This window comes from Ascaphus truei, chromosome 4, assembly GCF_040206685.1.
Source record: "Ascaphus truei isolate aAscTru1 chromosome 4, aAscTru1.hap1, whole genome shotgun sequence".
In the NCBI taxonomy this organism is placed as follows: Eukaryota; Metazoa; Chordata; class Amphibia; order Anura; family Ascaphidae; genus Ascaphus; species Ascaphus truei.
In genome coordinates this window covers 284,588,563-284,614,767 of record NC_134486.1, presented here as the reverse complement: position 1 = coordinate 284,614,767, position 26,205 = coordinate 284,588,563, and the positions used below count along the sequence as shown (strand labels likewise).

Below are 26,205 nucleotides of genomic sequence, written 5' to 3'. Positions count from 1 at the left end.
CGGTCCATCATTCACGCTTTGTGAAGCTGAACACACTCTAATTCCATGTCCTGTTTAATGACAGGTCCTTTGTTTTCTTTTAAATACGATCTGTTGCTTTATTATATATATATATATATATATATACACACACACACACACACACACACACACACACACACACACACACACAAGCTTGCTTGCTTGCAATGTACTCTGGTAGCCTTCTGAATAAAGGGGGGAAAGTGTAGTAGGATATTAAAGATATAATTCTTTTTGTGTCTTAGAATATGGGATAGCAAACACATCACTTGTGAGGACATTCAGATGTCTCAGACAGGTCTGCAACCCTGCTTTTCCCCATTATCTCTTTGCGTACAATGCTTCTACTGCAGCCAGGGATTCTGGGTAATGACATGCAAATGAAAACACAGTGTCCCCTTTTGCTTCATGTCCATTGGGATATAAACTCTTAACCCAGATGGCACTTGTATGTTTTGTGCTGATGTTTTAATTGTTCACCACACTTCCTAAACTAGGCCATACCTTTCTTTTAATGAATTGTGAATGCTTCTGTAAGTAGAGGGACTTGTTATTGGTCAGTACTGTAAGTGCTTACTGTCATACCTTCGCTCTCTTCCTTTGTAACATTACCATCTGTATTAGACGCTGTTGTAGTAATTGGACACCAAGTGTGACTCACCGAACCATAATTTGTAATTTCCTCACTTTGAATCCCATGACTGCGACTCGTAATCGTTTGTTACCGTAAACATTTTGCTGGGATATTTAGCATCTTCTATTTCAGGGGCGGCCAACTTCAGTCCTCAAGGGCCACCCACTGGTCAGGTTTTCCGAAAATCTCGGCTTCGGCACAGGCGTCTCACTCAGTGGCTCAGTCGAAGACTGCCACCTGTGCTGAAGGAGGGATACCTTGAAAACCTGACCTGTTGGTGGCCCTTGAGGACTAGAGTTGGCCACTCCTGTTCTATTTCATGCGGAAACTCTAGACATGGTTCAACAGAAACACAGAATGTGAAATTCCTCATTCATGTGAACCTCAGGGAACTCTCCTGCTTTATAGCAATGCTGAACCTTCACTTTACCTCTCCCCGCCCCTCCCAATATTGAGTACGTTTCATTCTGTAGGTTTAGAGACAATTTGTATTGTAAATTGAGTTCACATACCTTGAAAGAACTTGCAGCTTCCACTAATTACATGTATGATCACATGGCAAACGTCATATTTTCATGCAGCCCATTTTTCTCATGTGATGTAGTGTATTGTACATATGTGCATGTGTGACGACGTGTCTACATACACAGTATGTCAAAGGGCATGTGCTTATGGGTTGCCCTGTTTTGTTTGCAAATAAAAGCCACAGGTGCTGATGTTTAATAAAAGGCAACGTAATGGATATTGTGAGTACCTTCGGCCTTATTAATTTGTATCTGTGTTTTCTTGGCAGGCAGCCCTGGTTTTATCACAGCGTCCATAAATAATCGTTTTATAACTACAGCTAGGAGCAAGCCGCTGACAGATAGAGCAATGATTTCTAGGACCATGATCTGTATACATCTTGCACTAAAGATGATTTATTATGCTTATCAGAAAATGAATGCATGCAGAACTGGCTTGAGAATAGTTTCACTTTCCACATCAGAAATAGAAATACTTTAATCTTCCCAGCATATGTGGCCTGGTTTTTAAATTCGAGGTTTTTTTTCGCCCCATTGATTACGCTTCCAAAAAGCACAAAGGAAGTACTGGAAGCAATAGTACGACACGCAGATGTCTCCTCGTTGTTTCCATTTAAAGATATGTAAAACAGAAGTTTAAAGAACAGAATTACTACATTGGACATAGTTTACAGTCTTACAAAAAATAAACGTGTAAACATTTCCAGCTGTCCACTTTATTTGTTCTGTGATTTAGCTGTTTGCACTTCTTATACATTGCAAGGACTATGGTTTAACATTACAAGGTTTCTAATGCCAACATTACTGCATTCAGTAATGAATCATCTCCTAGGTCCTCTGCGCAAACTTATTTTCTTAAAATGATTTGTTACTATTTAATCTGTGACAATTATACACCACATATGTTGAACTCTGCTACATTTTCATTGCCGCTATGCACGTTTTCCTTAATGTCCCAGCTAATCTGTCATAGGCCGGTTTGTATCACTGCAAAATAGAGTTGGAGTCCAGAGGCAGCAGCAAAGGGTTCGTGTACAAACTATCTGCACACCTGAAAAATAACCGTGCACTAATGTGCTTGCATCAATACCAATAAGTGGTTTCTTGAAGCTTAAGGGCAAATGTTGCCAAACCGAAGAAAAACCAAAGTACGTAACTGGATTGAAATGATTCATCTACATAATCCTGATGAAGGAGAAGGGAGCTCATGGAAGTCAGATGGAGATGAATGTCCTGCATTCACAAAACACTCCATAAATACGAGATACTAATGGCCATGGTATTCTCACATACTGCTTGTATTATAGAGTTTAATAAGTCACTGTTTTAAAAGAAGAAGTTATAGATTAAAATACTATTCTTTAATGTTATGAAAACCTTGATAACATTGGCCAGATACCAACATCTGTAACACGGGGAGAGAAAAGGATTATATCATGCACTTTAACCCTTCCCATGCTGGAACACGGATCAGGTGCTGCGTGATCTTCTAGCACTAAAATGTTTGTGCGAATGGTAATGGCCTCGATATGGACTTCTTTTTCCTAGTTAAGTTGCCTCCTTGCTCATTTAAATTTGAAAATATAAGGAGATTTTTTTTCAAAAGTGATGAGGCGACAGAAGAGTTAACATTGATTTTTCATCTTCATTTCATCAGTGAAAAACTGCCCTGTAGCTCTCTAGCCATAAAAGCAACCATATGTCTTTACTGCAGATAGTTATGTCTTCAGCTTTATGAGGATGGGATGATGCAGTATACTTAATTTCTCTATTTATTAATGAAAGTCCATTCCTTCCAAGAATTTCATTTAATTTAAAAAACAATTTGCTTGAGGAAAGGGAATGATATACGACTTTGCAGGGAGGAACATTTTCAGGTCTGTTGTGCACTTGTGAATAATACATTCAATGGATGTGGCTTGCAAACACTTAAAATGAAATTGTCCCTCTGTGAATGCAATAATAACCAGGGCAAGATTCATCCCCGAGTTATGACATTTGTTCACACTCTAGGTCAGAGGTATTGGGTTCAGCCACTTTACGACCATATAAAGGACATTACTTCGCATGTTTTTCCTTCACTACATAAATATTCAGCATATCTGTGCTCTTCTCTTTTGGAGCATCACCCCTTTTTAGGGAGACATCCTCCCAGAAAATGAATATGATGTAGTATACAGAAGTTCTGAATATGACTGCACACGAAGGACTGACTAAAGTTTCTGCTACTTAGGGAGGTATTTTGGTCATTCCTGAAACCTGTGTTGCACGATGGTTGCAGTCATTAGGCCACCTCACTTAAGGTATAGTCATCCTTTCAAGCAAGCTATTAAGCAAGTGGAATTGCCTCTGTTGACGTAAATGGTGGTTCTTCAAAGCCAATACGCACCAGTGAATCCATGTTTATCCCAAGGTCCCATCATTTATATACAGGCTTGTGTTGGGCCATTTTGAGAAAAGACTGAGCCATGCAGTTATTGCTCATCTTTCAGAATACTGGCAATTTTGGGTTAATATAAAACAATTCTGCATACTTGACTGCTTAGCCGAGTAGGCAGAGTAAGGATTAATGCACTTACAATAGTTTTGGGGGGGAAAGAAAATCTGCGTTATTGTATCTTTATTTGTGTGTGGTCTTTCCAGTCAACATTTAAACTACATAGAAATGTCGGCCATACAGTTTGGATTTAACAGGTCCGACAATGCATAATATTATATTGCTTGTCCTTGTTTTCGGACAGTTTTTCTTACAGTAGTACAGTAGTAGCGCATTAATTATCATACTCTGGTGAGTTATGTTTCAGACTTCTCCACGGGGTTAATAAAAGATATAAAGATACAGGAAGTATATATTACTGCAAAATCCATAGACGTTGTCCTTACAGGATTTTGGATCCCGTGCACTCCAGAAGAACGCAACTACTACTGTTAAGGAATAACGTTTTGTCTTCCTTTTGTGCCTGACAAAGATCTGGACAATGTCAGTAATGTGAGTTGAACTCATCTGTGAAGTGTTCTGTGAGTCTGTCCATTCTCTTCTTGGGGTATTGTGTTTGCCTTTGGGATTTAGGCAGATTACCAAGCGTAACTTGCAAGTTATCTGCCTTGGCTATTTTAATGAATTTGCAATTTACATGAATAATGACATGATTGACTATAGGAATGTTTATGCACCACAGGACATCTGCTGGTTACAGTATGCCAAACATCATCTAGTTTTGGGTCAAGTTTTTGATGGAAGCTGATGAGGAGCCGATTTCATTCAATGTCATTACAAACAGAAAGATGCTCTGTGTCATTGTTATGACTGAGTGAGCTTTATTTTGCGTTAGACTGATCCAAGATTTCATCTGGGAAGACTCTAGGCAGCATGTAGGATTATTTTTCAACTGTAGACCATCGAAAGGTTTTTGCATTTTGTTTCAAAATTGATCCCCAAAACAAATATTAAAAACAAAATGTGCTAACTTTAAAGTCTACGGTAAGTAAAACTATACTTGCTAACATACATTTTATGCCATCTATTTCTGTCCGTATTATAAAAGTATCAAACATCAAGTACTGGGACCCCTGCTTTTTAACTTGTTTATTAATGACCTTGAGGTTGGCATCGAGAGCAAAGTCTCCATCTTTGCTGATGAGACTAAATTGTGTAAGGTAATAGAATCAGAGCAGGATGTAATTTCTCTCCAGAAGGACTTGGAAAGACTGGAAACTTGGGCAGGTAAATGGCAGGTGAGGTTTAATACAGATAAATGTAAGGTTATGCATTTAGGAAGCAAGAATAAACAGGCGACACAAATTAAATGGGGATAAATTGGGGGAATCCCTGATGGAGAAGGATTTAGGAGTGCTTGTAGACAGCAGGCTTAGCAATACAGGTAGTCCTCGTTTTACAACGCTTCGCTTTACAACGAATGGCTTATCCAACACTATGCAATGCATACCTTTATTCTAGTGCCCAAAGTCATGCAGTAGCTGCAAAGGCAAACAAGATCTTATCTTGCATTAAACGGGCAATGGATGGAAAGGAAGTAAACATAATGATGCCCCTTTACAAAGCCTAAATTAGACCACACCTTGAATATGGAGTACAATTTTGGGCACCACTCCTTAGAAAAGACATTATGGAACTAGAGAGAGTGCAGAGAAGAGCCGCCAAATTAATGAAGGGGATGGAGAATGTAACTTATTTCGGAGAGGCTAGCTAAATTAGATTATTTACATTAGAAAAGAGGTGTCTAAGAGGAGATATGATAACTATATACAAATTTATTCGGAGACAGTACAAGGAACTTTCAAACAAACTATTCATCCCAAGGGCAGTACAAAGGACTCTGGGTCATTACCCATGGAGACTGTGATGGCAGATACAATAGATATCTTCAAGAAAAAAGGTTGGACAACTTTTTAGAAAGGAAAGGTATGCAGGGATATACCAAATAAGTAAACAGGGAAGGATGTTGATCCAGGGAGTAATCCGATTGTCAATTCTTGGAGTCGGGAAGGAATTTATTTTTCCCCTTATGAGACATCATTGGATGATATGTGACTGGGGTTTTTTGTTTGCCTTCCTCTGGATCAATAAGTATAGATATAGGATAAAGTATCTGTTGTCTAAATTTAGCTTAGGTTGAACTTGATGGACGCATGTCTTTTTTCAACCTCATCTCGTACTATGTAACTATCTAAAATCAACACTGGGGAGTTTTAAGATCTTGGGTCCATGTAAAAAACGAATCTGCCGTACCAGCTGTGTAAAACATGGTAATGATACTAATTTTACACCCCATGCATCTTTGCAATATGAATGATGGGAGCATACAATTTGCATGGAATTTTTAAATAAGATTTCTTTCATTGCAATAATACTTTGTGATAGTAGCAGCATCAAAGTCAGAACTACGGAAGTGTTCACTCGTGTGTTCATCTGACTAGAAGGTGTGGGACAATCACTTCCAAAACTTGGTCCCAGTTTGCTTTGTCATCATGAAAACATGTCTTCACAGACTTTGCCCTAAATACTATTCTCCATACCTAGAGTTTGCAGCAAATAACACAGGGAAGATAATTATTGTCATTGGCAGTCCCTGTCCCATAAAAGTACATGGTCATTTGCTTACATTTCTTCCTGTGACTGAGAGACATCTTACCTAGAAGCAGCAGTTCGTGTGATAGGTGGGTTGTAAATTCTCCTTATCCCATCTTCGCCTACAGGGTAAATAATCATGCGGCGTTGCAGAATGATACTGATGCGTCTCATACCTTCCCATAAAACACTTGCCCTCCTGTGTAATCCTAATCCACTGCTTAGATAGCAAACGCTTTCAGACTTTCTAAGTGTACTATATCCATCCAGTTTTCTATCTTGAAGTGTTGAGTTACCGGTGCACAAGAATACAGCAATAATAATAATTGTACCATCTGCCCAGTAGAATTGTTTAAACCCTTTTATTTCATTGTGCTCCGGTTCATTCATGGCGATATTGTAGATGTAGTGCTTCATCATGCACACAAAACAGTATTCCTGGTTGGGTGCAAGTCACCAGTTTTAACCTTAAATCTGTTGAAATGGTCACGATTTCAACAAGTTCTAGCTGGTTATTTGGGGTACTTTTATACAAGACACTGAAACGCTTATCAAAAAGGGTACAATTAAGTCTTAATCCAGTATCACTGTTGTTATGCCAATTTAGCTGTACTTGCATATCATTAACCACACGTGTAAGAAGTTTTGGGATTTCCATCATCTGTAAGATCTCTCTCAGTCCTGCAAAGTCTTACTTGTTTACTGTTTTACTGATGATAGAGCACATCCAGCACAGAACAGCCCTGGAAGCTTTTGTCTCCTAATCCTCAAATTAAACTCATGTGCGCTTGTTTGTTAGAAGATATGAAATGCTGCAGTTACTTTTAAGGTAAAGAATGAAGCCTCCACAATAATTATCTTTTAAGTACCTACAGTTCTACCCTTACCGACTGCCCTGTGCCCTGATATGAACAGGTGTAACTACAAATAAAGAAAAACAACCTCTTGCAGAATGGAAACCTCCCAATCACGGCAGTATCAACCCTGCTTGGGGGGTCTTTGTGTCAGTGCTGCTCTGTGTGTTTGTGGGAATCTGCAGCTTTACCCACGAATGTGACTTTGGGCCTTGGAAGACAGGCTTGGCACTTTGCTTGTGGTTTGCTCTCCACTGTATTGCACGTCCCTCCAGTATAAATTACCAGAGGGGTTATTGATGTGAGCCAACACGGCCTGTAATGGATTGATACATGATATAATTAGAGGGCCGCAGGGAGGATCTTTTAAAACACTTCCAAGAATGATCTGTTCCTCTACAGCAGACTGCAATGTTTGTCGCCCGTAAATTGAAGTGGGGTAGTCCTTTTGTAAAATTACCATGTTTTGCTCAAGTGGGTGGCATCTTTCCTCAGGGACTTTGTTTTATTTTTGTCTGAGAAATGCAGCAAAAAGTAGCCTCCTGGTGTTGGCTCTATTTTGATATATGTGCACTGTTAAATAATATATTGCATAGTAATATTATCAGCTTATTGTGTTGAAGTCCATTCTTGATTTTCATACTGTAAACATTTTGCGCCTAACATTTTTACATAGTTTTTTAATTAAGTTCTAATCAATTGGGATTGATACGGTTCGCAGTGTTCTAGGTGGCAGATTACCGGGTTCAGCATAGCAACACGCATTATACATAACTGTAGCTATCTAATGGTCCAAATGGCTTGAATTGTGGTGTTTTACAACCTCTCTGGCATTTTAATCAAACAACATAAATGACTTACATTGTGTTGATGTCAGAGACCCCCTGATTCCAAACACAAGACTTGCCCTTGTAATGAGTGAAACGCACTCCAGATGAGGGAAACTTGAAAGGCTGGTTTGTGCTAGTTCTTCACATGAATGTGTTTGTTATAATGATCATTTGTTTATAATGCCCTAATATATTCCACATCCCAGTAGACACAGTACAAAATAACATATGTTGTTGAATGCATTTACTGGACACATACTGATATTTAAGATGGAGATACCTGGTGGAAGAGAAGTTTACAGGGAAAGAGGGAGAGGAGAAGAAGAAAGTGTACACGGGGAGAGAGGGTGGAAGGATTAAGAAGCGCTCAGACTGCTCACTATGAGCCTAGCATTTTAGAGAAATCTCTTCCCCTCAAATAAAATAGCAGATAGCAGCTATGATACTGTATAATCAGAGTGTTGGGAAGTTGGTTGAAGGTTACAACTAGATAATTGACACCTGGCATTCTCTCTCCCTTGTTCTGTGCCTGTCTTTCTAGTTGGTTATTTGACATGTCAGGGGAAGTGTTTAAGTCTGATTATATTATTACTAAGGTGGAGTAAACATAATTGGCAATAACTGCCTTCACCCCTGAAAGTCCTATTTGCACGAGATTACAATAGAACATTTCCAAGCTGTCAAAAAATAATTTTAAAATATGTATACTGATCTATTTTGAATGCATCGGTCATCTAGTTTAAACTTCTTGAACATACCATAGTCCTTTGTTAAATGTCGTCCTATGTGGGACTGCACATTTAAATAATAGTGAGTTTGTTGGGTGCCTTGGCGTGTGAAGGCTTGCTAATAGTAAGCGGCAAGGAGTTTAAGATTTAGGATGTAGGCTGCACATTGAAATGATGCTGACTCAAATGTGGAGTACTGAACGCAGCCTGACCAGGGAGGTGTAGGAGGACTCTTCCGTTCCCTCATTAACGACACGGCGGTCACGTGATGGTGAAATGCTGGAGGAGCTGTGGCACTCTGGTACCACGGCCTTTGGTATTGTTGTCATTCTTGAACTTGATTCATATAGATCTTTCTCAACCTACACTGTTACGTTGACATGTTCTATTTTATTCTTTTAGTGTAGATGCATGACTCTCTTTATAACATGTCTCTATCTCCTTGTCCCACCAAAACATTAAAATAAGTATAATAAACAAAAAAAGTTAGTGAGTGCATGCGTAAAAATACTATACTATTTGAGGATTTACAATCTGACCCCCAAGCAACTATAATTACCATCCTCATGGTAAACTTGACATCATTTTTCACTTACTGAGATTGCCTTTCACTTCATAGTACAATTCTCTGAAACATTTGACAAAAATATAAGTTATGTATTCATTTTATCACTAATCTTGCATTGAGACTTTGGTTATAATCTGCTATTTTTTTTAACCCTACTCTTGTTTGAAACCAGGCAACAAGTGATCGTGCTTTTCTTCAGAAGTTATTTCGACCATTTGCCGCTGATGGAAAGCCTCATACGCTTAGGGATCTCATAAAAGAAGTTTGTCCAGCAGCAGTCTCGTCTGAAGGTACGGATTTAAATTATCTTTCCAACCTGCCAAAGTACTTGTCACTCTTTTATATAGACCAAACTTGTTAATAGATCTAAATATATGGATTAACAATTATGAAATGTGGTTCACGTTTTACGGATCTCTGCTGACTTAAAATAAACAAGCAGCACTGTGTAATGATAATGGTAATTTCTACTCCATCCCCTAGGATTAACCATCGTCTATATCTGTGTTTGTAAGGGTTAGAGCTCATTATGAGAAGCCTGTGGGGCAGGCAAGAATTTCACTCAATGGGAAACCTTTAGATGCTTAGATGTGATTATTCTCTCTTTATTACTTTTTATTGAAATATTTTCACTTTCTGAGGACTGTAAATAAAAACACTGGTTATAGATCTAACACGAAGAGGAACCGAGACACCTACAGTAACGCTAAAGCTTACTACACAAGAACTTTACAGAAGAAAGCACTGTGGTGGGGATCAGCCTTGGCTTTTCTTGTCAATAATTGACAGGCTATAAGGGTGGAGCAATGGAGAGTTAAAAAAAAAAAAAAATAGACAGGGTACCTGCAGATTCATGTGTATGAAAAGACGGCTATTATAGTCTTCTCTTTGAAGATTTAAAACAGGTAAGTTATTCCCCCGTGGCAGATGAAAGAAGTCTTTTATTATCCTCTCTGTTTGAAGATCTCAATATTATCACCTCCTTTAATTTCTTGGCAAGTGCCCCTCTCTTGTTGTTATAATCTCTGACGTGTTGCTTTCTTTGGGTCAAAACTGGTTGGGCGAAAAAGAAAGGGGTTTTAGAGACTGTGTTTATTTTTAGGAGGAACTTTGCTGTAGGCTCTTCTTTTAGGGCAGCATTAATTATGCATTAGTTGCTTCTTCAGTCATGTGTATTACAATAATAGTTCAAAGTCTTTTATTCCATTTAATTTTAATTGGGGCCATGTTCCCAGATAATCTTTTTGTGGTTGGATAGGAAAAGTGAATTTGCCCTGGGAAACATGAACATTTACCCTATGAGCACTCAGCTATCTACATCATTGATGAGTATTGCAGTGTATTTCCAGCTTCCACCACTACCTCCAAACCTTCTTTACTTGAAGCAGGATTTATCACGGATTCCTCCACATATACGACTAGCTGCTGTGCAATATGCGCTTCAGCCTAAAATAAATAGCTTCCCTATTTAGCAAACCTATGTTCATACAAATACGTTTTTACATTTAAGGCTTTGTCCCCGCTGGCGCTGAGCGCGCTCATTCTTGGAGGGCTCTGCAAGCATGAACGCCGGGTGTCCTTAAAATTTTCGTGGGGGGGCGGGGGGACGCTGCAGGGGAAGCTGAGCGCGCTAGAATTTTTTTTTTTTTTAATTATCTAAGCGCCGGTGAGCGTGTTTGCCTGGCATACGCGCGCGCGGGGACTTGTATATGTATGTATATATAAATAAATAAATATATATATATATATACACAAGTCACCTCCCCAAGCGCCGCCCGCTCAGTGAGCTCAGCGCTAGCGGGGACGCAGCCTTACTGTGGACACCTAAATGATAAACACCATACATCAAATTTGTTTGCTTTATTGTTTTTTGTTTTTATTGTCTTATCTTTGTCTCTCTATTTTTGTTGTGTTTTTTTCCCCCCCTCTTTTATTTCTTCCAATATTATTTTCCGCCCACATCGTTTGTTTTGGGGTTTCATTCCTTTTTTTTTTTCTGGTTTCTTCTACCTCTTGCACTTAAATGTATCGACTTAAACGTTCTTCTCTGCTCTTTGTTTCCTGTTCCGGTGATTCCATCACCCTTTCATCAATGTAGAATGGTCATAATGCACTCACCACATCTGTGAGACCGTAAAACAGCACTCAAGGTTTCTCAGCATGGAATACACTGCTTGTGTTGAAACATGAGGAATTTAATTTAAACTATGCGTCATAGGGCTTTGTAGTCCTATTTGTAATTCATATGACAATGAACATTACAGGTTTAAAAATGTTACCAAAACAGATTATGTTACATGTATTAATGGGTGCAGCTATCTTTAAAATACACCTTCTCAAATATAACAAAAATACAAGGATTTTAGGAATGAGGTAAACAAGAGCGAATCTATTGTTCTGTTGAATTCTATTCTGCGACATGCACACCTTTTATAGCCCCTTCTGTATGTATTTTATTCCTGATGTACAGTATCCGTCCCCTTTAACCCTGTGCCCCTTCCTATAATATCTCGTTATGACCCACTTCAAGCCATCGGAGGTTTTGGCACTATTGGTATGGATTGGTGGATTTGTGTGGCGGAATTGGATCTGCCTCGGATGGGCCTGTTCCTTTGTCGCGGAGCAGTCTCAGAAAGGCCAATCGACCCTTTTGGAATTTATTTGAATTTTTTTTAGAGAGCATAATCTGTTGCCGGATTGTTACAAATCTGCATTTGAAATAATCTGGGGGGGGGGGGGGGGACAGGAGAGCAAGAGAGAGACTTTCAATGTAGTACTGATTCCACTTGTATATATATCCCCTCAAATCTCCCTACAAATACATGAGGGAGACATGTCTGTGTTGAATAAGGAGCAGACCTGAGGTACCCGGCTCTCTCTCCTTAAAGAAGCTGTCCGGAATGTATTCAATGGCAGATTTCAATTAATCCACCCTGTTTTTTTAGTACCCAATCCGTGGACTGATTTTGGTGGGGTGGGACGGGGACGGATTTGGTCTAAACAATCCGCGGAATTCAGGGAAACGGATTTGGACTGGTTTGTCCAAATCTATTTAGGAGTATATCGAATTACCCCCGTAGTGTTGCTTGGGGCGATCTGTTCACTGTAAATTTAAACTGCTTGCCATGGAGACTCGGACTGAAGCAGACTGGGACCAAGCTAACCAATTAACACCACCCCATACGGCCCCTAGCATCCTTACTTCTTTAGCCTCTCTTTAAACCTTGTACTCTTTCATTCACGGACCCTTAAAGCCCCAGTGCCACCTAAAATATCCCATTTTCTTGTTCGATAGAAATGTTACTTGTTTTGCTTTTTTAAACCCAGTTATAGACGTATTTGAAAAAATCTCCAGTTTTCTGCTTGGAAGAACATGGATTCAGAAACCCTTTGGTGATGGTCTCCCATTATAATGTTTCAGCAAAATAGTTTGAGAGCCGGACCCTTGATTGATTATCACAATTTTGGAATTGCTTCTTCAGTTTGGTATAAACCCCTAACTAGTATAAAATGTGTCATATTCTGTGCTTTTTGCAGTAGATCTTTTGGGCTTATGCTTGAAGAGATAATCACCCCGTTATTGTGGAGAAGTGTTAAATAGTAGAGTTTTGCCATTTCATGTCAATTCAAGTTTAAATTCTTTGAATTGCTACAAAAAAAAATGTAAAAAAAAATATTTATAATCATATAAATTAAAAATAAATAAATAAATCTTCACTTTTTAAAAATTTATTTTTAAAGGGGCTTTCCCTCCTAGGACTAATAACACATATTATTAATAATATTTTTGCTGCTATGTGTGACTTCCCCTACAGGTGTATGTGTATTTGGTAATGTACACAGCAAAAACATACGAAATAAAATGTTGTCTCCGTTTAGCGGACATAAGGAGGGGGAAATAATAAATGCAGAAACGATGAATAGACCTGTAAAAAGACCACATCAGTGAAAGATTAAAGAAATAAGAGCACGGGCTGTTAAAATCTCAACTTTAAATTGCCTCCTGTCCCTAGATCTCGGCATCGTTCTGTGATCTTCTCATACCGCACCTGCAGTGATAGAAGATACAAAATCCAAACAAGGAGTAAAGATCAGGGGCACGGCAAAAATAATATAGACAGTCTTTTAATCTTCGATCAATAAAAACATATACTTGTCCCCTTAGGGAAAACCCTTTTTGCACTATAGGTCTTCTGTGTGTTGAATAAAATGCAGGTACAGCTGGAGTTCTGCATGCACGTGTGACAGCATACACACTGCCGCGTTATTCTGCGTTCCATCAGAGGCAATGTCCCTATTCGTATAAGGGCAGTATAACACCATTCAGATACAATGTGTTTTTCAGAACATCAAACGGTCGTCTGCAGTTTGTCACTTCCACCCCTACAGAGATGAGCCAAATCATGAGGTTAATATTATTTGAAAGTCCTCCTTTGCAGCTGTTTGTTCGTGCCACTGATATTATTTTCTGGTATGCACTGAAGACGTTTTGAAACCACACTGTATCTGAATTGTTACGTTTGCACTTTATGTACACACAGTCCTTTACCTAATGGGGTATTTAGTATTATTAATGGCAATGAAAAACTGTTGCTACATTACCTTTGATCATGTTCTTCAACGTGATTGGATTTTTGGATTGGCAATAGATGTGTGTGTCAGAGATCACACGGTTAACATAGTGAGTGATGGGATTTATTATTTATTTATAAAATATTTTACCAGGAAGTAATACATTGAGAGTTACCTCTCGTTTTCAAGTATGTCCTGGGCACAGAGTTAAGACAAATAATACATGTTTACAAATACAGTTACATAAAGGAGCAGGGTATACATTATATACAAGACATTGCATGCACAGTTAAAGATAAAATATATTATAGGCGTATGAAACAGTTACAGACCAGATTAAAATGTGTGACAGCCTTAGGCCTCGGCCATGTTCCCTGCTTGCTGGCGGAAGCGCGCTGAGGCGCGCTCCCGCTCAGAACGGAGCCCCTATAGCCGCAATTAGAGTGGCTTTAGTAGGGGCTCACCTATGCTTCCGCAAGCGCGCGGAAGCATAGGTCTTAGGGGAATTTAAAATTCCCCCGCTTGCCGGCGCGACAGGCTGGTCACGTGAGCGGTTCGCCCAATGAGGGCGAACCAGCTCCGTGACGTCACTGGCCCGCCCCCGGCCAGTGATGTGCCCGCCCCCTGACGGCCCCCTGACAGCGCGTGCGGTAAGCAACCGCAAGGCCAGGGAAAGCGGGTGCTTTCCCTGAGCCTCAGCGCGCCTCAGCGAGCAAGCTGGGAGCCTGGCCGAGGCCTTAGATTTGAAAGAACTTAAACTGGTGGTGGATGTAAGGATGGGGAAAAGTGCTAAATAACCATCACTATATATATATATATATATATATATATATATATATATATATATATATATATATATATATATATATATATATATATATAATCCAATGCACAGCCGGCACACCATATGCAAGTGAATAAGTTTTGGTGCTTATCCCATAAAGCAATAACAGACCATACGATACCGGTTGCAACACGACATCAAGGGACAGCACGCAGGTAAGTAAATCAAAAATGTGATATATTTGATAGAAGACACAAAAACCGACATTTCGGTCCCCCAGTGGGACCTTTCTGAAGGTGGTGCAGCACCTTGAGAAAGGTCCCACTGGGGGACCGAAACGTCGGTTTTTGTGTCTTCTATCAAATATATCACATTTTTGATTTACTTACCTGCGTGCTGTCCCTTGATGTCGTGTTGCAACCGGTATCGTATGGTCTGCCCGGGGCGGGTGGATTTAACCCCCGGGCGAGTAAATATTGGCACAAGCAGCACACGTGTATTTTTTAAATTTCCCGCGCTCGCGCTGCTGTTTTTCCCGCGCTCACGCTGGGGAAAAAAAAAAAAAGCCGTCTCTCTGATCACTGCCTTCGCTCCTCCCCCGCCTCTCAGCAACTTCCCCTCCTCAGCTCTTCCACTCCTCCCCCTTCCGCCAGCCAGCCCCTTCCACGCCTGTCTGCCTCAGGCCCCTGCAGGGCCATCTGTCACCCCCCCTCCCTCCCACCGGGCCATCCGCCCCCCCCCCTCCCTCCCACCGGGCCATCCGCCCCCCCCCCTCCCTCCCATCGGGCCATCCGCCCCCCCTCGCATCGGCCATCCACCACCCCCTCCCATCGGGCCATCCACCACCCCCTCCCATCGGGCCATCCACCCCCCCCCCTCACCCCAATCTCTCCCGGCCTCCGTGCCCCCCCCCCCCCCTCGTGCCTCTCCATGCTCTAAGCAGGGGAAATCCCCTCACCGGAGCCTCTCCCTGCTCTAAGCAGGGGAAATCCCCTCACGGGAGCCTCTGCCTGCTCTAAGCAGGGGAAATCCCCTCACCGGAGCCTCTGCCTGCTCTAAGCAGGGGAAATCCCCTCACCCAAGCCTCTCCCTGCTCTAAGCAGGGGAAATCCCCTCACCGGAGCCTCTGCCTGCTCTAAGCAGGGGAAATCCCCTCACCGGAGCCTCTGCCTGCTCTAAGCAGGGGAAATCCCCTCACCGGAGCCTCTCCCTGCTCTAAGCAGGGGAAATCCCCTCACCGGAGCCTCTGCCTGCTCTAAGCAGGGGAAATCCCCTCACCGGTGCCTCTCCCTGCTCTAAGCAGGGGAAATCCCCTCACCGGAGCCTCTCCCTGCTCTAAGCAGGGGAAATCCCCTCACCGGAGAGGGTCTAAGCAGGATACTGCGGTGTCGGCGTCCCCCTCTGGAGGGGGCGCGGCCCCTTGCAGAGGCCCTCCTGCCGTGCGGAGGCCCCCCTGCCTTGCAGAGGCCCTCCTGCCGTGCGGAGGCCCCCGCTGCCATGTGCGACCCCCTGCCTTGCCGGTGAGTGTTTGTGTGTGTGAGTGACAGACTGTGTGTGTGTGTGTGAGTTTGTCTGAGTGAGAGTGGGTGTCTGTGTCTGTGAGTGTGTCACCCTCTCTCCCTCTCCCTGTGTCACTCTCTCCCTGTGTCACCCTCTCCCTGTGTCACCCTCTCCCTCTCCCTGTGTCACCCTCACCCTGTGTCACCCTCTCCCTCTCCCTGTGTCACCCTCTCCCTGTGTCTCCCTCTCCCTGTGTCTCCCTCTCCCTGTGTCACCCTCTCTCTCCCTGTGTCACCCTCTCCCTCTCCCTGTGTCACCCTCTCCCTCTCCCTGTGTCACCCTCTCCATGTGTCACCATCTCCATGTGTCACCCTCTCCCTGTGTCACCCTCTCCCTGTGTCACCCTCTCCCTGTGTCACCCTCTCCGTGTCACCCTCCCTCTCCGTATCACCCTCCCTCTCCGTATCACCCTCCCTCTCCCTGTGTCACCCTCTCCCTGTGTCAGGAAACTAGTCATTCACATCTGGCTTTTATTTCTAGATCCGTCATTGACACACACACACACACGACTAATTGTAGTATAATGTAATACAATAAATACATTTATGTCAAAAACGAATGTTGTTCTGACTAGGAATTTATTAAATGTATTTTATTTATATATTTTATTTTAAAGCGGGGTTGGGGGCGGGACTAGGGGCGGAGTTGGGGGTGGGACTAGGGGCGGAGTTGGGGGCGGGACTAGGTGGCGAGTAGATTTTTTGGTTGGGCGAGTAGATTTTTGGGTGATTTGTCGAACACTGTATATATATATATATATATATATATATATATATATATATATAATAAAATCTTCCTCCGGTCCCCAAAACCTGGTTCACCCCATTGTTACACAACATACTGTGATTAAACTGCAGACAAGGATTATGGGTAGTGACATGCAAATAAGCACATTTAGTTTGTTTTGGTTTCCTATACATTTTGAACATTGATACTTCCTACAGCATCGGCGTGTTCCGCAAAGCCTTTGTTCAGGAAAAAACATGCAAAGAGAACTATTTTTCTGAGAACCAGAATCCTTGCTATCAACTTAATCATTATGTGATATGTGGCATATGGCGAAATAAAGCAGGTTTCCGTGACCATTGTAAGTCATGTAAATGCATTCATGAATTTCTTTCTGTTTAGATGTTGAAACCACGTAAATTATGTGAAGAACAGCATGTGCTCGTGGTAAAATGTTAAAGCTGCACTTCAAGCTCCCGATTTATTTTTTACTTAAATAGTTTCATGTGGGCAATCTCTACTTACCTAAAGAACTGCATAGCTGCCGGTCAATTCGTTCTCCGTCTATTGATCGGCGAAGTTTGGCGACATCTTTAGATCTGGGGAATGTAAATGGTTGCTATAGTAACAAGCATGCTTGTTAAAATAGAATACAAGAAACTTGGTCTTTCAAAGTTGTTGTTTTTTAAAACAGAAAATGCTAAAGGTATTTTTTCTTACTACAGAACTGATTTATTAAAAAATAACACAAACAGGATATTGACTGAACTGCAGCTTTAAGTGTCATTTTGCTTTGAATTCTATAATGTTTTAATTCATCAAATTGATGAATAATGTTTTCTTTTTAAAAAGAAATTGATAGAGGAGGGAATTTGAGAGAAAATATAAGCATGGGGTGCACAAACTGGGGGGAGATTTTTTTGGGGGGGGGGGGGGGGGGGGCGCGGCAGGTACGCGCGCGAGGCCTCTAACTCACTTACCTTATCTCCATGGCTTCGTGGCGTCATTTGACGCTGTCACAAAGGTGGGGGGGGCAAGCACTGGGGGAAGAGCTGGCAGGGGGACGCAGCACCAAAAGTTTGCGCATCCCTGATATAAGGCACGGAAACCTGACAGGACATTTTCTAGCTGGTAGACTTATAAACAGGTAAACAAATACATTATGTAAACTGTATGTGCTGTAATTCTAAAACCGCACAACCCATGCATTTTGGCTCCCATTAGCACATGAAAGATTTACAAGGGGCTTCGCTATATCAGACATTTCCTTGCCATCCGCTTCGTGTCTGAAACAAGAGAGAAACTGTACAGTATCATGCAGATATAATCTTGGTATAATGTAATTGTTACACAGCACTGACGTGAAGTGGCATTTTTTAAACAAAGGCGGTATAAACTGATACAGTATACAGTGTGTTTAAAGGAATATTTCCGTTCAGACATCCTGCTTTCCTTTGGAACAGCAGTACGCAAACTGGGGGGGGGGGGGGGCGGCGCAGGCAGTTGCAGAGGTCCGGGGCACCGCGCGAGGCCTCTGCAACCTCTACTTACCGAGGTTCAGCCGGCTCCAGGATGCGTTACCATGGCAACGCGGCGGCACATTACGTAGCGGGGTAATGTGACGTCACGGTTGCCACGGTAACGTGCGAGGTAAGGAGTGGGGGGCGCACCAAGTAGGAGAGCAGGCATGGGGGGGGGGGAGCGCAACAAAAAAGTTTGCACGCCCCTGCTTTGGACTGTTATATACAGCAGATTTGTCCAGGTAGCAAAAATGTTTGCAGAAACATAGTACGTTGTTTATAGATTCTCCAGAAAATGCAGGACCTATAAAATGTATTTTTACAGAATTACACTTTAATTGCTACTTGAAGACGTCTACTGTATCAACATGTGTACTAAAACAAAGTGTAATAGTTTTAATGAGCATGTTTAAAATAGTTTAAAGCATGGGGGGGGGGCACTGCTTCCCTGAAGTCATTTAAAATAAATGCCAGGCATCGCGCAAGGCCTCTAACTTTTTACTTTCCTTGGTTCCAGCGACACATCTCCATGGCAAGTGGCGTCATATGACGCCGCAACATCATTTGTCGCCGGAGCCAGACAGAGGGGGGGCTCGAGTCGGAGAGGAGACTGGGGTGCATTAAAGCTGCAGTTCAAGCAATATCCTACATGTGTGTGGGGGGGGGGGGGGGGGGTTAATAGTAAATCAGTTCTGTACTATGAGAAAATACTTGTAGCCTTTATAAAAAAAATTTAGGAAGCATTTTTATTTCTATAGAAAGCATTTCCAAAGTCACACCCCCTTCCCCTTCTCATAGGCTCTTGCTCTTGAGCCCCGCCCTCTCTCTAGCCATGCACCAATTGTATCTAGTAACTGCCCAGTCACATGATATTGCTGGACTACATTGCCCACAATGCTGTGCAAGAACTGAATTAAATTACCAAGAGCAAACAATCGATTACATGAGAACGGATCGATCTGCAGCTTAGCTAATCACTTGTCAGTGTGCAGATTGTATTGATGCACATATTGAATGGGGGAAATATTCAACAGCAGATTGAACTGCAGCTTTAAGGTAAATTTGCACACCCCTTATTTAAAGTTAAGAAATTGTTAAAAAGCAAAATCTTACATACTTATGAACAAAATATATTGGCTAAATACTGCAGTGCAGTCCCACATAGTCAAACAGTTACATGTCTTAGGAGCATCTAAATGGGGAAGTGTTTGTCAATCAAGTGTTTTCTTTACCCTTCTCGCACCCTGTCCTTATCAGAGAACCAGTAAAGTTAAGGAGAGGGGTGAGAGGGCTTTGGCGGTACAAGCGCTTGCTGATCACACTGTGACATCACACAAAAGGGAACAGCCAGAGGAAATCTAACCCCTCCCAAGTTTAACTTTAAGAAATAAATTTAAAAAAACTCCACAGTTGTCGGATTTTGGATAAAAATGCTATAAATTAACCAGATGAGGACCCTTAATCTTGTCACTGGAATTAGATCACTTTTGTCCAAGGAGAGATGCTCAATTAAGATATATAGCATCTGATCTGAAACTGGGCCATACCATCAAGAGCTTTCATTTGAGAAGTTAGCACCTTTTTAAAAGTTGACAGCTAATATAAAGTAATCTAAGAATGAGCATGCAAAGTTAGGGCTGTTCTATACAGCGTGCGGCCGCGCGTTCGTATGCGAACGCACGTGCACGTGCCGCATGCTTTTCATGTATATAGAGCCGGGAGCTGCAGGTTAGTGTATACTGTAAATGTGTGTATGTGTGAGTATGTGTGTGTATGTGTGACTATATGTGTGTGCATGGGTTGTGTGAGTATGTGTGAGTATATGTGTGTGCATGGGTTGTGTGAGTATATGTGTGTGCATGGGTTGTGTGAGTGAAAGTAAGTCCTAGATAGATTTTTTTAAAGAAAGAAAAAAGTTTAATAAATATTTATTTTTGTTTTACAATCCTTGACACACACACACACACACACACACATCCATCCATGCAAACACGCATATATACATACATACACACATGTACATACATTTGAGCACAGGTAGCGGCGCGAAAAGATGAATTTCTTCATCTTTGCCGCTGTCTGTCGGCTCCCCTCTCCCTCCCGTGCTCGCGCGGCCCTTCTATAGAAAGGCTGACTGACGTCAGCCAACTGAAATAACTATAGAACGTGCCTTAGAGCAGCAGTCCATGCTGATCACCATTTTTTTTTTACTTTGAGATCTCTTCTTTCCCAGACTATTTTTACTTGTTAAAATGTGATCACAACCTCTTTAGAATTTTGGAAAAGCCATCTGTCGGGCAACTTATCTTCATGACTATGCGTCTTTGGTGATTATGAGGGGCAAGTACCCTTGTGCTATATCCATTATAAATGAACTAGCTACGTTCACCCTTATAACTCTAGATCACATCTTTCATTCAAATAACAATCGATAGTGTTCTAGTATATCAATGTTTCACTTTGTTTTGTTCTTTGCCTTCCTCTGGATCAATATAAATATAATGGCCAGAAAGCCAAAGTTTGCTACAAGAAATGCAGATACGCATTCATAATTAACAAATTCACAGAAGAGTCTGTAGAATGAAGGGCTCTGCCACTGAGAACACTGCGGTGAGAGAGGAGATATCCCCTTGGATATGGAACGCTCATTCTTTGTGCTGGTTGGAAAGCACTTTACTTGTCAGTGGGATTTATCCCTTTATATCTTTATATCTTGTAACCTTTGATTATTGAAATGATCTGCACCTTAGAGTGGTGTGGTGCTTTTCTAACCCACTATAGTACTTCAATATAAACATAGGTTGAACTCAATGGACAGATGTCTTTTTTCAACCTCATCTTCTATGTAACTATGTATGTACCTACATGGATTTGTCTGCAAACCCCTGTGTGTATTGTTTTGCAGTATAGGGGGATTACAAGAGGGGAAAGGGGGATGCATTGCTCAGCATTTCTGAGCAGTACTTTGTGGAGCCCCCAAGCAACAAATTACATTAAGTATACCATCTTATTAAAAGAAAAAGGACACAAGAAACTAGCGACTGGGCAGATATCCATCAAATTCACCCTGAGGGGCTCCTTCTGCCACACGGCCTCCCTGTGTTTACTGGCATCGTGGCAGCTGGCAGAATGGATTGTGGAAAGCTTTTTCTAAGCTGGCACCACATTCTTACTGTCACTCACTTGTCACAAGAAATAGCATAGTATATGTATGTGCAAATTATCTGCCAGGAAAAAGCCCACAAAGGGTATTCCCAAAGGTTTTAAAGCAATAATACCACTTTCATTTTCATGTTTCCCCAATATATTTGTTGAAATCTTGGATGCTTTTTTCTATATCTACAGTGTTGTGTTTTTTCACAAGCAGATAGATATTGTGGGACCAAAAGTAGACCCCTCCTTGTATTTTATTTTACTAACCCCCTGAATGTCTGGAGAGGATCAGAAGAGTTAATGTATGAATGCATAGCAAATAACATTTTTATGTGAATGGGGGGACATTTATTAGAAGAAGTGCAAGATTGGCAGACATATCTGCATAGCTGCAAGTTTGTGAATGTTATCCACATTTTATGTTTTCTGTTTGCTTTATGTTGGTAAGAAAGACCACTTGGAAAAGGTGATTATCCGAGCAGCACAGTAAAGACATAAATTACATGTGGGAGGAGAGAGGAGCGGTTCCCTCCTTATGATAACCAGTCATGTCACAAAGTGGGCGGGCCTTAGCAGCCATATTATTAGTGATGGGGAAAAAACTTTGAATGAATAAAATACAATTCAAAGATTGGTGAGCAGTGAAAACGTGTAGATATGGAAACAGACTCCCTGTATATAATATATATATATTTTTAAACGCGTAACTGTGCATTTAACAAGTTTTTTGAACGTGTAATGGCATTTAGCAAGCTCCGATAATGGGTACCCTACTTTAGTTGCCATTGACTTGAATAACCGTTAACACTGGATTGAGCTCCAATACCCTTTGTAAGAGCTGAATTAATCTCCCCCTCAGTTTCTCCATGAGTTACATGACCCTCTTGCAGTAATGTGGTTAAGGTAAAAAAAATTGGAATGCCAATCAAATGAAATAAGCTTTATTGGCATTGTGGAAGAACATTTCAGTATTGCCAAAGCATGAATAATAGGGGGTAGGGTATAATGATTACACAGTACATGGGTAGCTCTCAATACCACTTTACAGCAGAGAAATGTTTATCGCGGTGAGTTCCCTTCAGTCTTTAAAGAGACCCTACATTTTGGAATTCAGTACAGGCATACCCCGCATTAACGTACGCAATGGGACCGGAGCATGTATGTAAAGCGAAAATGTACTTAACGTGAAGCACTACCTTTTCCCACTTATCGATGCATGAACAGTACTGCAATCGTCATATACGTGCATAACTGATGTAAATAAAGCATTTGTAACAGGCTCTATAGTCTCCCCGCTTGCGCACAGCTTCGGTACAGGTAGGGAGCCAGTATAGCTGTTCAGGACGTGCTGACAGGCGCATGCGTGAGCTGCCGTTTGCCTATTGGGCGATATGTACTTACTCGCGAGTGTCCTTAAAGCGAGGTATGCCTGTACTGAAATTTAGATGAGACGGCACTAGCAGAAACGCTGCAATTTTTTAGATCTAGATCTGTTCCTAGTATACAATCTGTTTTCTGTGTTGTTGTTGTTTCATAGATTAAAACAACTGCTAAACCTTCACTTCTACTTTGAGAACATAACCGCAGGGAAGAAAATCCCAGGGAGAAGGGTAGTGCATGTGATAGGATTCACACAGATCATCTCTCGTTTTCTAGGCAGAACTGTTTTAATGTGCAATGTAGAATTTCTGGTAAATTATCAATCTCTTTACTTTCTGGAAAACATACTTTCGTTAGCATTTCCTTGGAAAGTTTGCAAAAAACCCACGGATGCAGAAGTTGTAATACATATTGCACAATTTCCTTGACATTGCATAGTAGGTATACATAATATATCAAATTAGCAATATCAAAACCAATCCTGTTTACAAGGAAAATGTGTAATCTGACACAGATCACACTTACAGGTATTCTTAGCTTTGAAAATCATCTGCATAATTACAATCAAGGCTCTCGTACTACTTTTTTTCTACATGCGGAACATATTAACTGGGACAATTGATTTTACACATGGAAGACTAGCAGCAAGCCGTTTCCCCTGAACATAGGAGTGCCAGTTCCTTGAGGGTCTATCTTAATCAACTATGAACAGCACCATGGGCATGTTGCATAAAAATACATTGTCAACATTAAATTGGCCTTGTACAAACATTATAATCTCATTGTCCCCATTCTGGTTGGGTTTTTTACACTACGTGAGACGTAACCAGATAAATGTGTGCGTTGCATGTTTGAGGGTCCCCATTTGTGAACGACGTAATGACTGCTTCGGAATATCCAACCTACACTGAAGGGTTGAGTAATTTAGGATCAATCTAAAGTTGGAGGTAGCTGAATTATGGAAGTCCATCAACGCACAACTAGCATTTCTGACCATGTGAACATTTTTCTTACCTGAAGATGTTCTAAAAAGCTTTACAATTTTGAGTGTAGTATGATGGCAATAATTCTTTGTGATTTTAATACCACAAGTGCTAATTATAAAAATCCCGAAAAATAGACCGCCTATCTGAGAATGTAATGTTTTTCAAATGAGCTGCAGCTATAATTACATAAGATGTATTTTAATTGTGATAACAACAAGCTGTGAAATATATTTCTGCTGAATTGTTTTTGCTTGTCTTCTAAATGGCCAGAGAATACTGAAAAAATAGTCTTAAACGTAGTGAATTAGTTTTACAATCTTCTAATCTCTTTGCTTCTCCCAATCCCAAACAGTAGGAAAGCCTGGGTAATGTACAGAGTCATGACACCATGTAATCCAGACATTCATCTTTTATAAAGCGTGTGCACAAACAGGGGAATGACAAAATGATCTAGCTAAATAGATTGCATTAGTGAGACAGCTAACTTGCAGAAGGGAAAGCAAAAGGTACGTTCCCTTTGACCTTTGCATCTGATGTGTTCTCTTGTGATCACCAGCAACACGTTCTAATGCAATACTATCTTGGCCTTGCACTCATACCCAGGTTATTAATAAAACCACTATACAATATCATGGTGATTGTTGAAAATGGCATTGGTAATGTATCTTCATTGTGCTGTACATCTTTGTAATTGTGCATGCAGTCAGCTAAACCCAGAAGAAAGGTACAACTGAATGAGTAGCTCAGTGGTAATGTCACTGTCTTTAAAGCAGGTGAACCCGGTTTGCATCCCATTGTCAGCTCTCTTTGTGACCTTTGGCAAGTCACTCCATCTCCTTATGCCTCAGGCATCAAGTTAAGATTGTAAGCTCTACAGGGGAGGAACTCATTGCGCCACCCAAAAGAAATCTACAGTATGTACAGCACTGCGTACACTGCTCATAGTACATTACAGAACTACAGATGTAGCAAAGAAGACTGTCTGCGGCACCGGAGCAAGCTGTGCCGGAGGATTAATGCTGCTGAGGGTCCGATCTGGAAGCACGGACCCCCCGCATCACGATCGTAGCAGACAGTGTCCTACAGAGCCACAGATTCTTGCTTTGTCGTCCACGGCTCTGGAGACCGTAAGTCTTACAATATCTATAAGTGACATCAGGTCTTTTCAACCTGGCAATTCACAAATCATTGCCAACTTGTCACTTTTAATGGATTGACTCAACAATGCAACTCAAGATCACAGATCAGGCGAGGGATTGTGCTGATCCCACCACTGTCCTATGGTTTCTCTCTTAATTCCCAGCGGCAATGGCAACATTAGGGACTTGTGGAGAAGAGGATATAGAGAATACAAAAAGAATGATGGAATGATACAGGGAGATGTGGAAAAGGCGGGAAGACATTTTGTGTGGAAAGGGATAGAAGTAACCCAGGATGCGGAGAAGGGGGAACAAGTAATATATAAGGGAATAACAGGCAGTGAGGGGCACAAACACAAGGGCAGGTAGATGGTGTAAGAGAGATCATGGCAAATATGAGTCGCAACTGAAAAAGGAGTTAATAATAAAAAAAATGTGAAGAAACAGATTTTATATAAAGAGAGAAAATAAATAAGACAAAGAGCAGAGAAGATGTAGGGGGTGGGGGGGAAGTACTAGGAGGAGGGCTGGGTCAGCGAGAACTGAGAAAGTAAAGTATTATGTTCAGAATATCTTTGTGATAGTGAAAAAGTGAATATAAAGGCGCGAACAACTTAAATGTGAAATTAAAAATAGTGAATGTGTAGAACTAATATAAATTACACAGAATAAAAATAGTGACAATCAAAAAATATGTGTTAATCTAATAACCCAGCTCAAACCCCCTGGTGGGACCTGTTTCACGGGTTCCAAGATGTAAGGTAATTCTCAAACAATCCAGGGGGAGCATGTAAGGGAAGAGAAGACAAGAGAACACACAATATAAGTGTAGATGTATGGAAAAATGAGATAAGGAACGTAGTGAATTCTTGGCTCGTAAGTCCAGCCTACTCACAAGATGTAGATGAATAAAAGGCAGTTGCAAGAAGGGCTGCTACCCGTGTAGAATGAGTGTAGTCAGGATCCCCCCTCAAAGGCACAATCAGCGATGGGATGAGTTATACGAGAGATGGGAAAAAGCTACATAGCGCGATCAGGCTGATAGATAAATTCTTTATGTAAAAAGTATATAAAATGCGCACTTACAATGTGCAGATTTAAAATAAGCATATGTCACTTAAGTGAAACTGAAGGGTC

General features: G+C 41.3%; 1 protein-coding gene across 3 annotated transcripts in view; it reads left to right on the top strand.

The window, feature by feature from the left end:
• The window catches only part of ATG5 (autophagy related 5), a 160,314-nt gene that overhangs the window by 111,738 nt on the left and 22,371 nt on the right, over window positions 1-26,205 (top strand). For all 3 annotated transcript variants that reach the window (XR_012801112.1, XM_075597545.1, XM_075597546.1), the window contains exon 7: window positions 9,421-9,538. Coding sequence is in view for 2 of the 3 variants with exons in the window: in XM_075597545.1 (XP_075453660.1) it covers window positions 9,421-9,538 (118 nt within the window). In the remaining variant the exon portion in view is untranslated. The remainder of the gene's footprint in view (window positions 1-9,420; window positions 9,539-26,205) is intronic.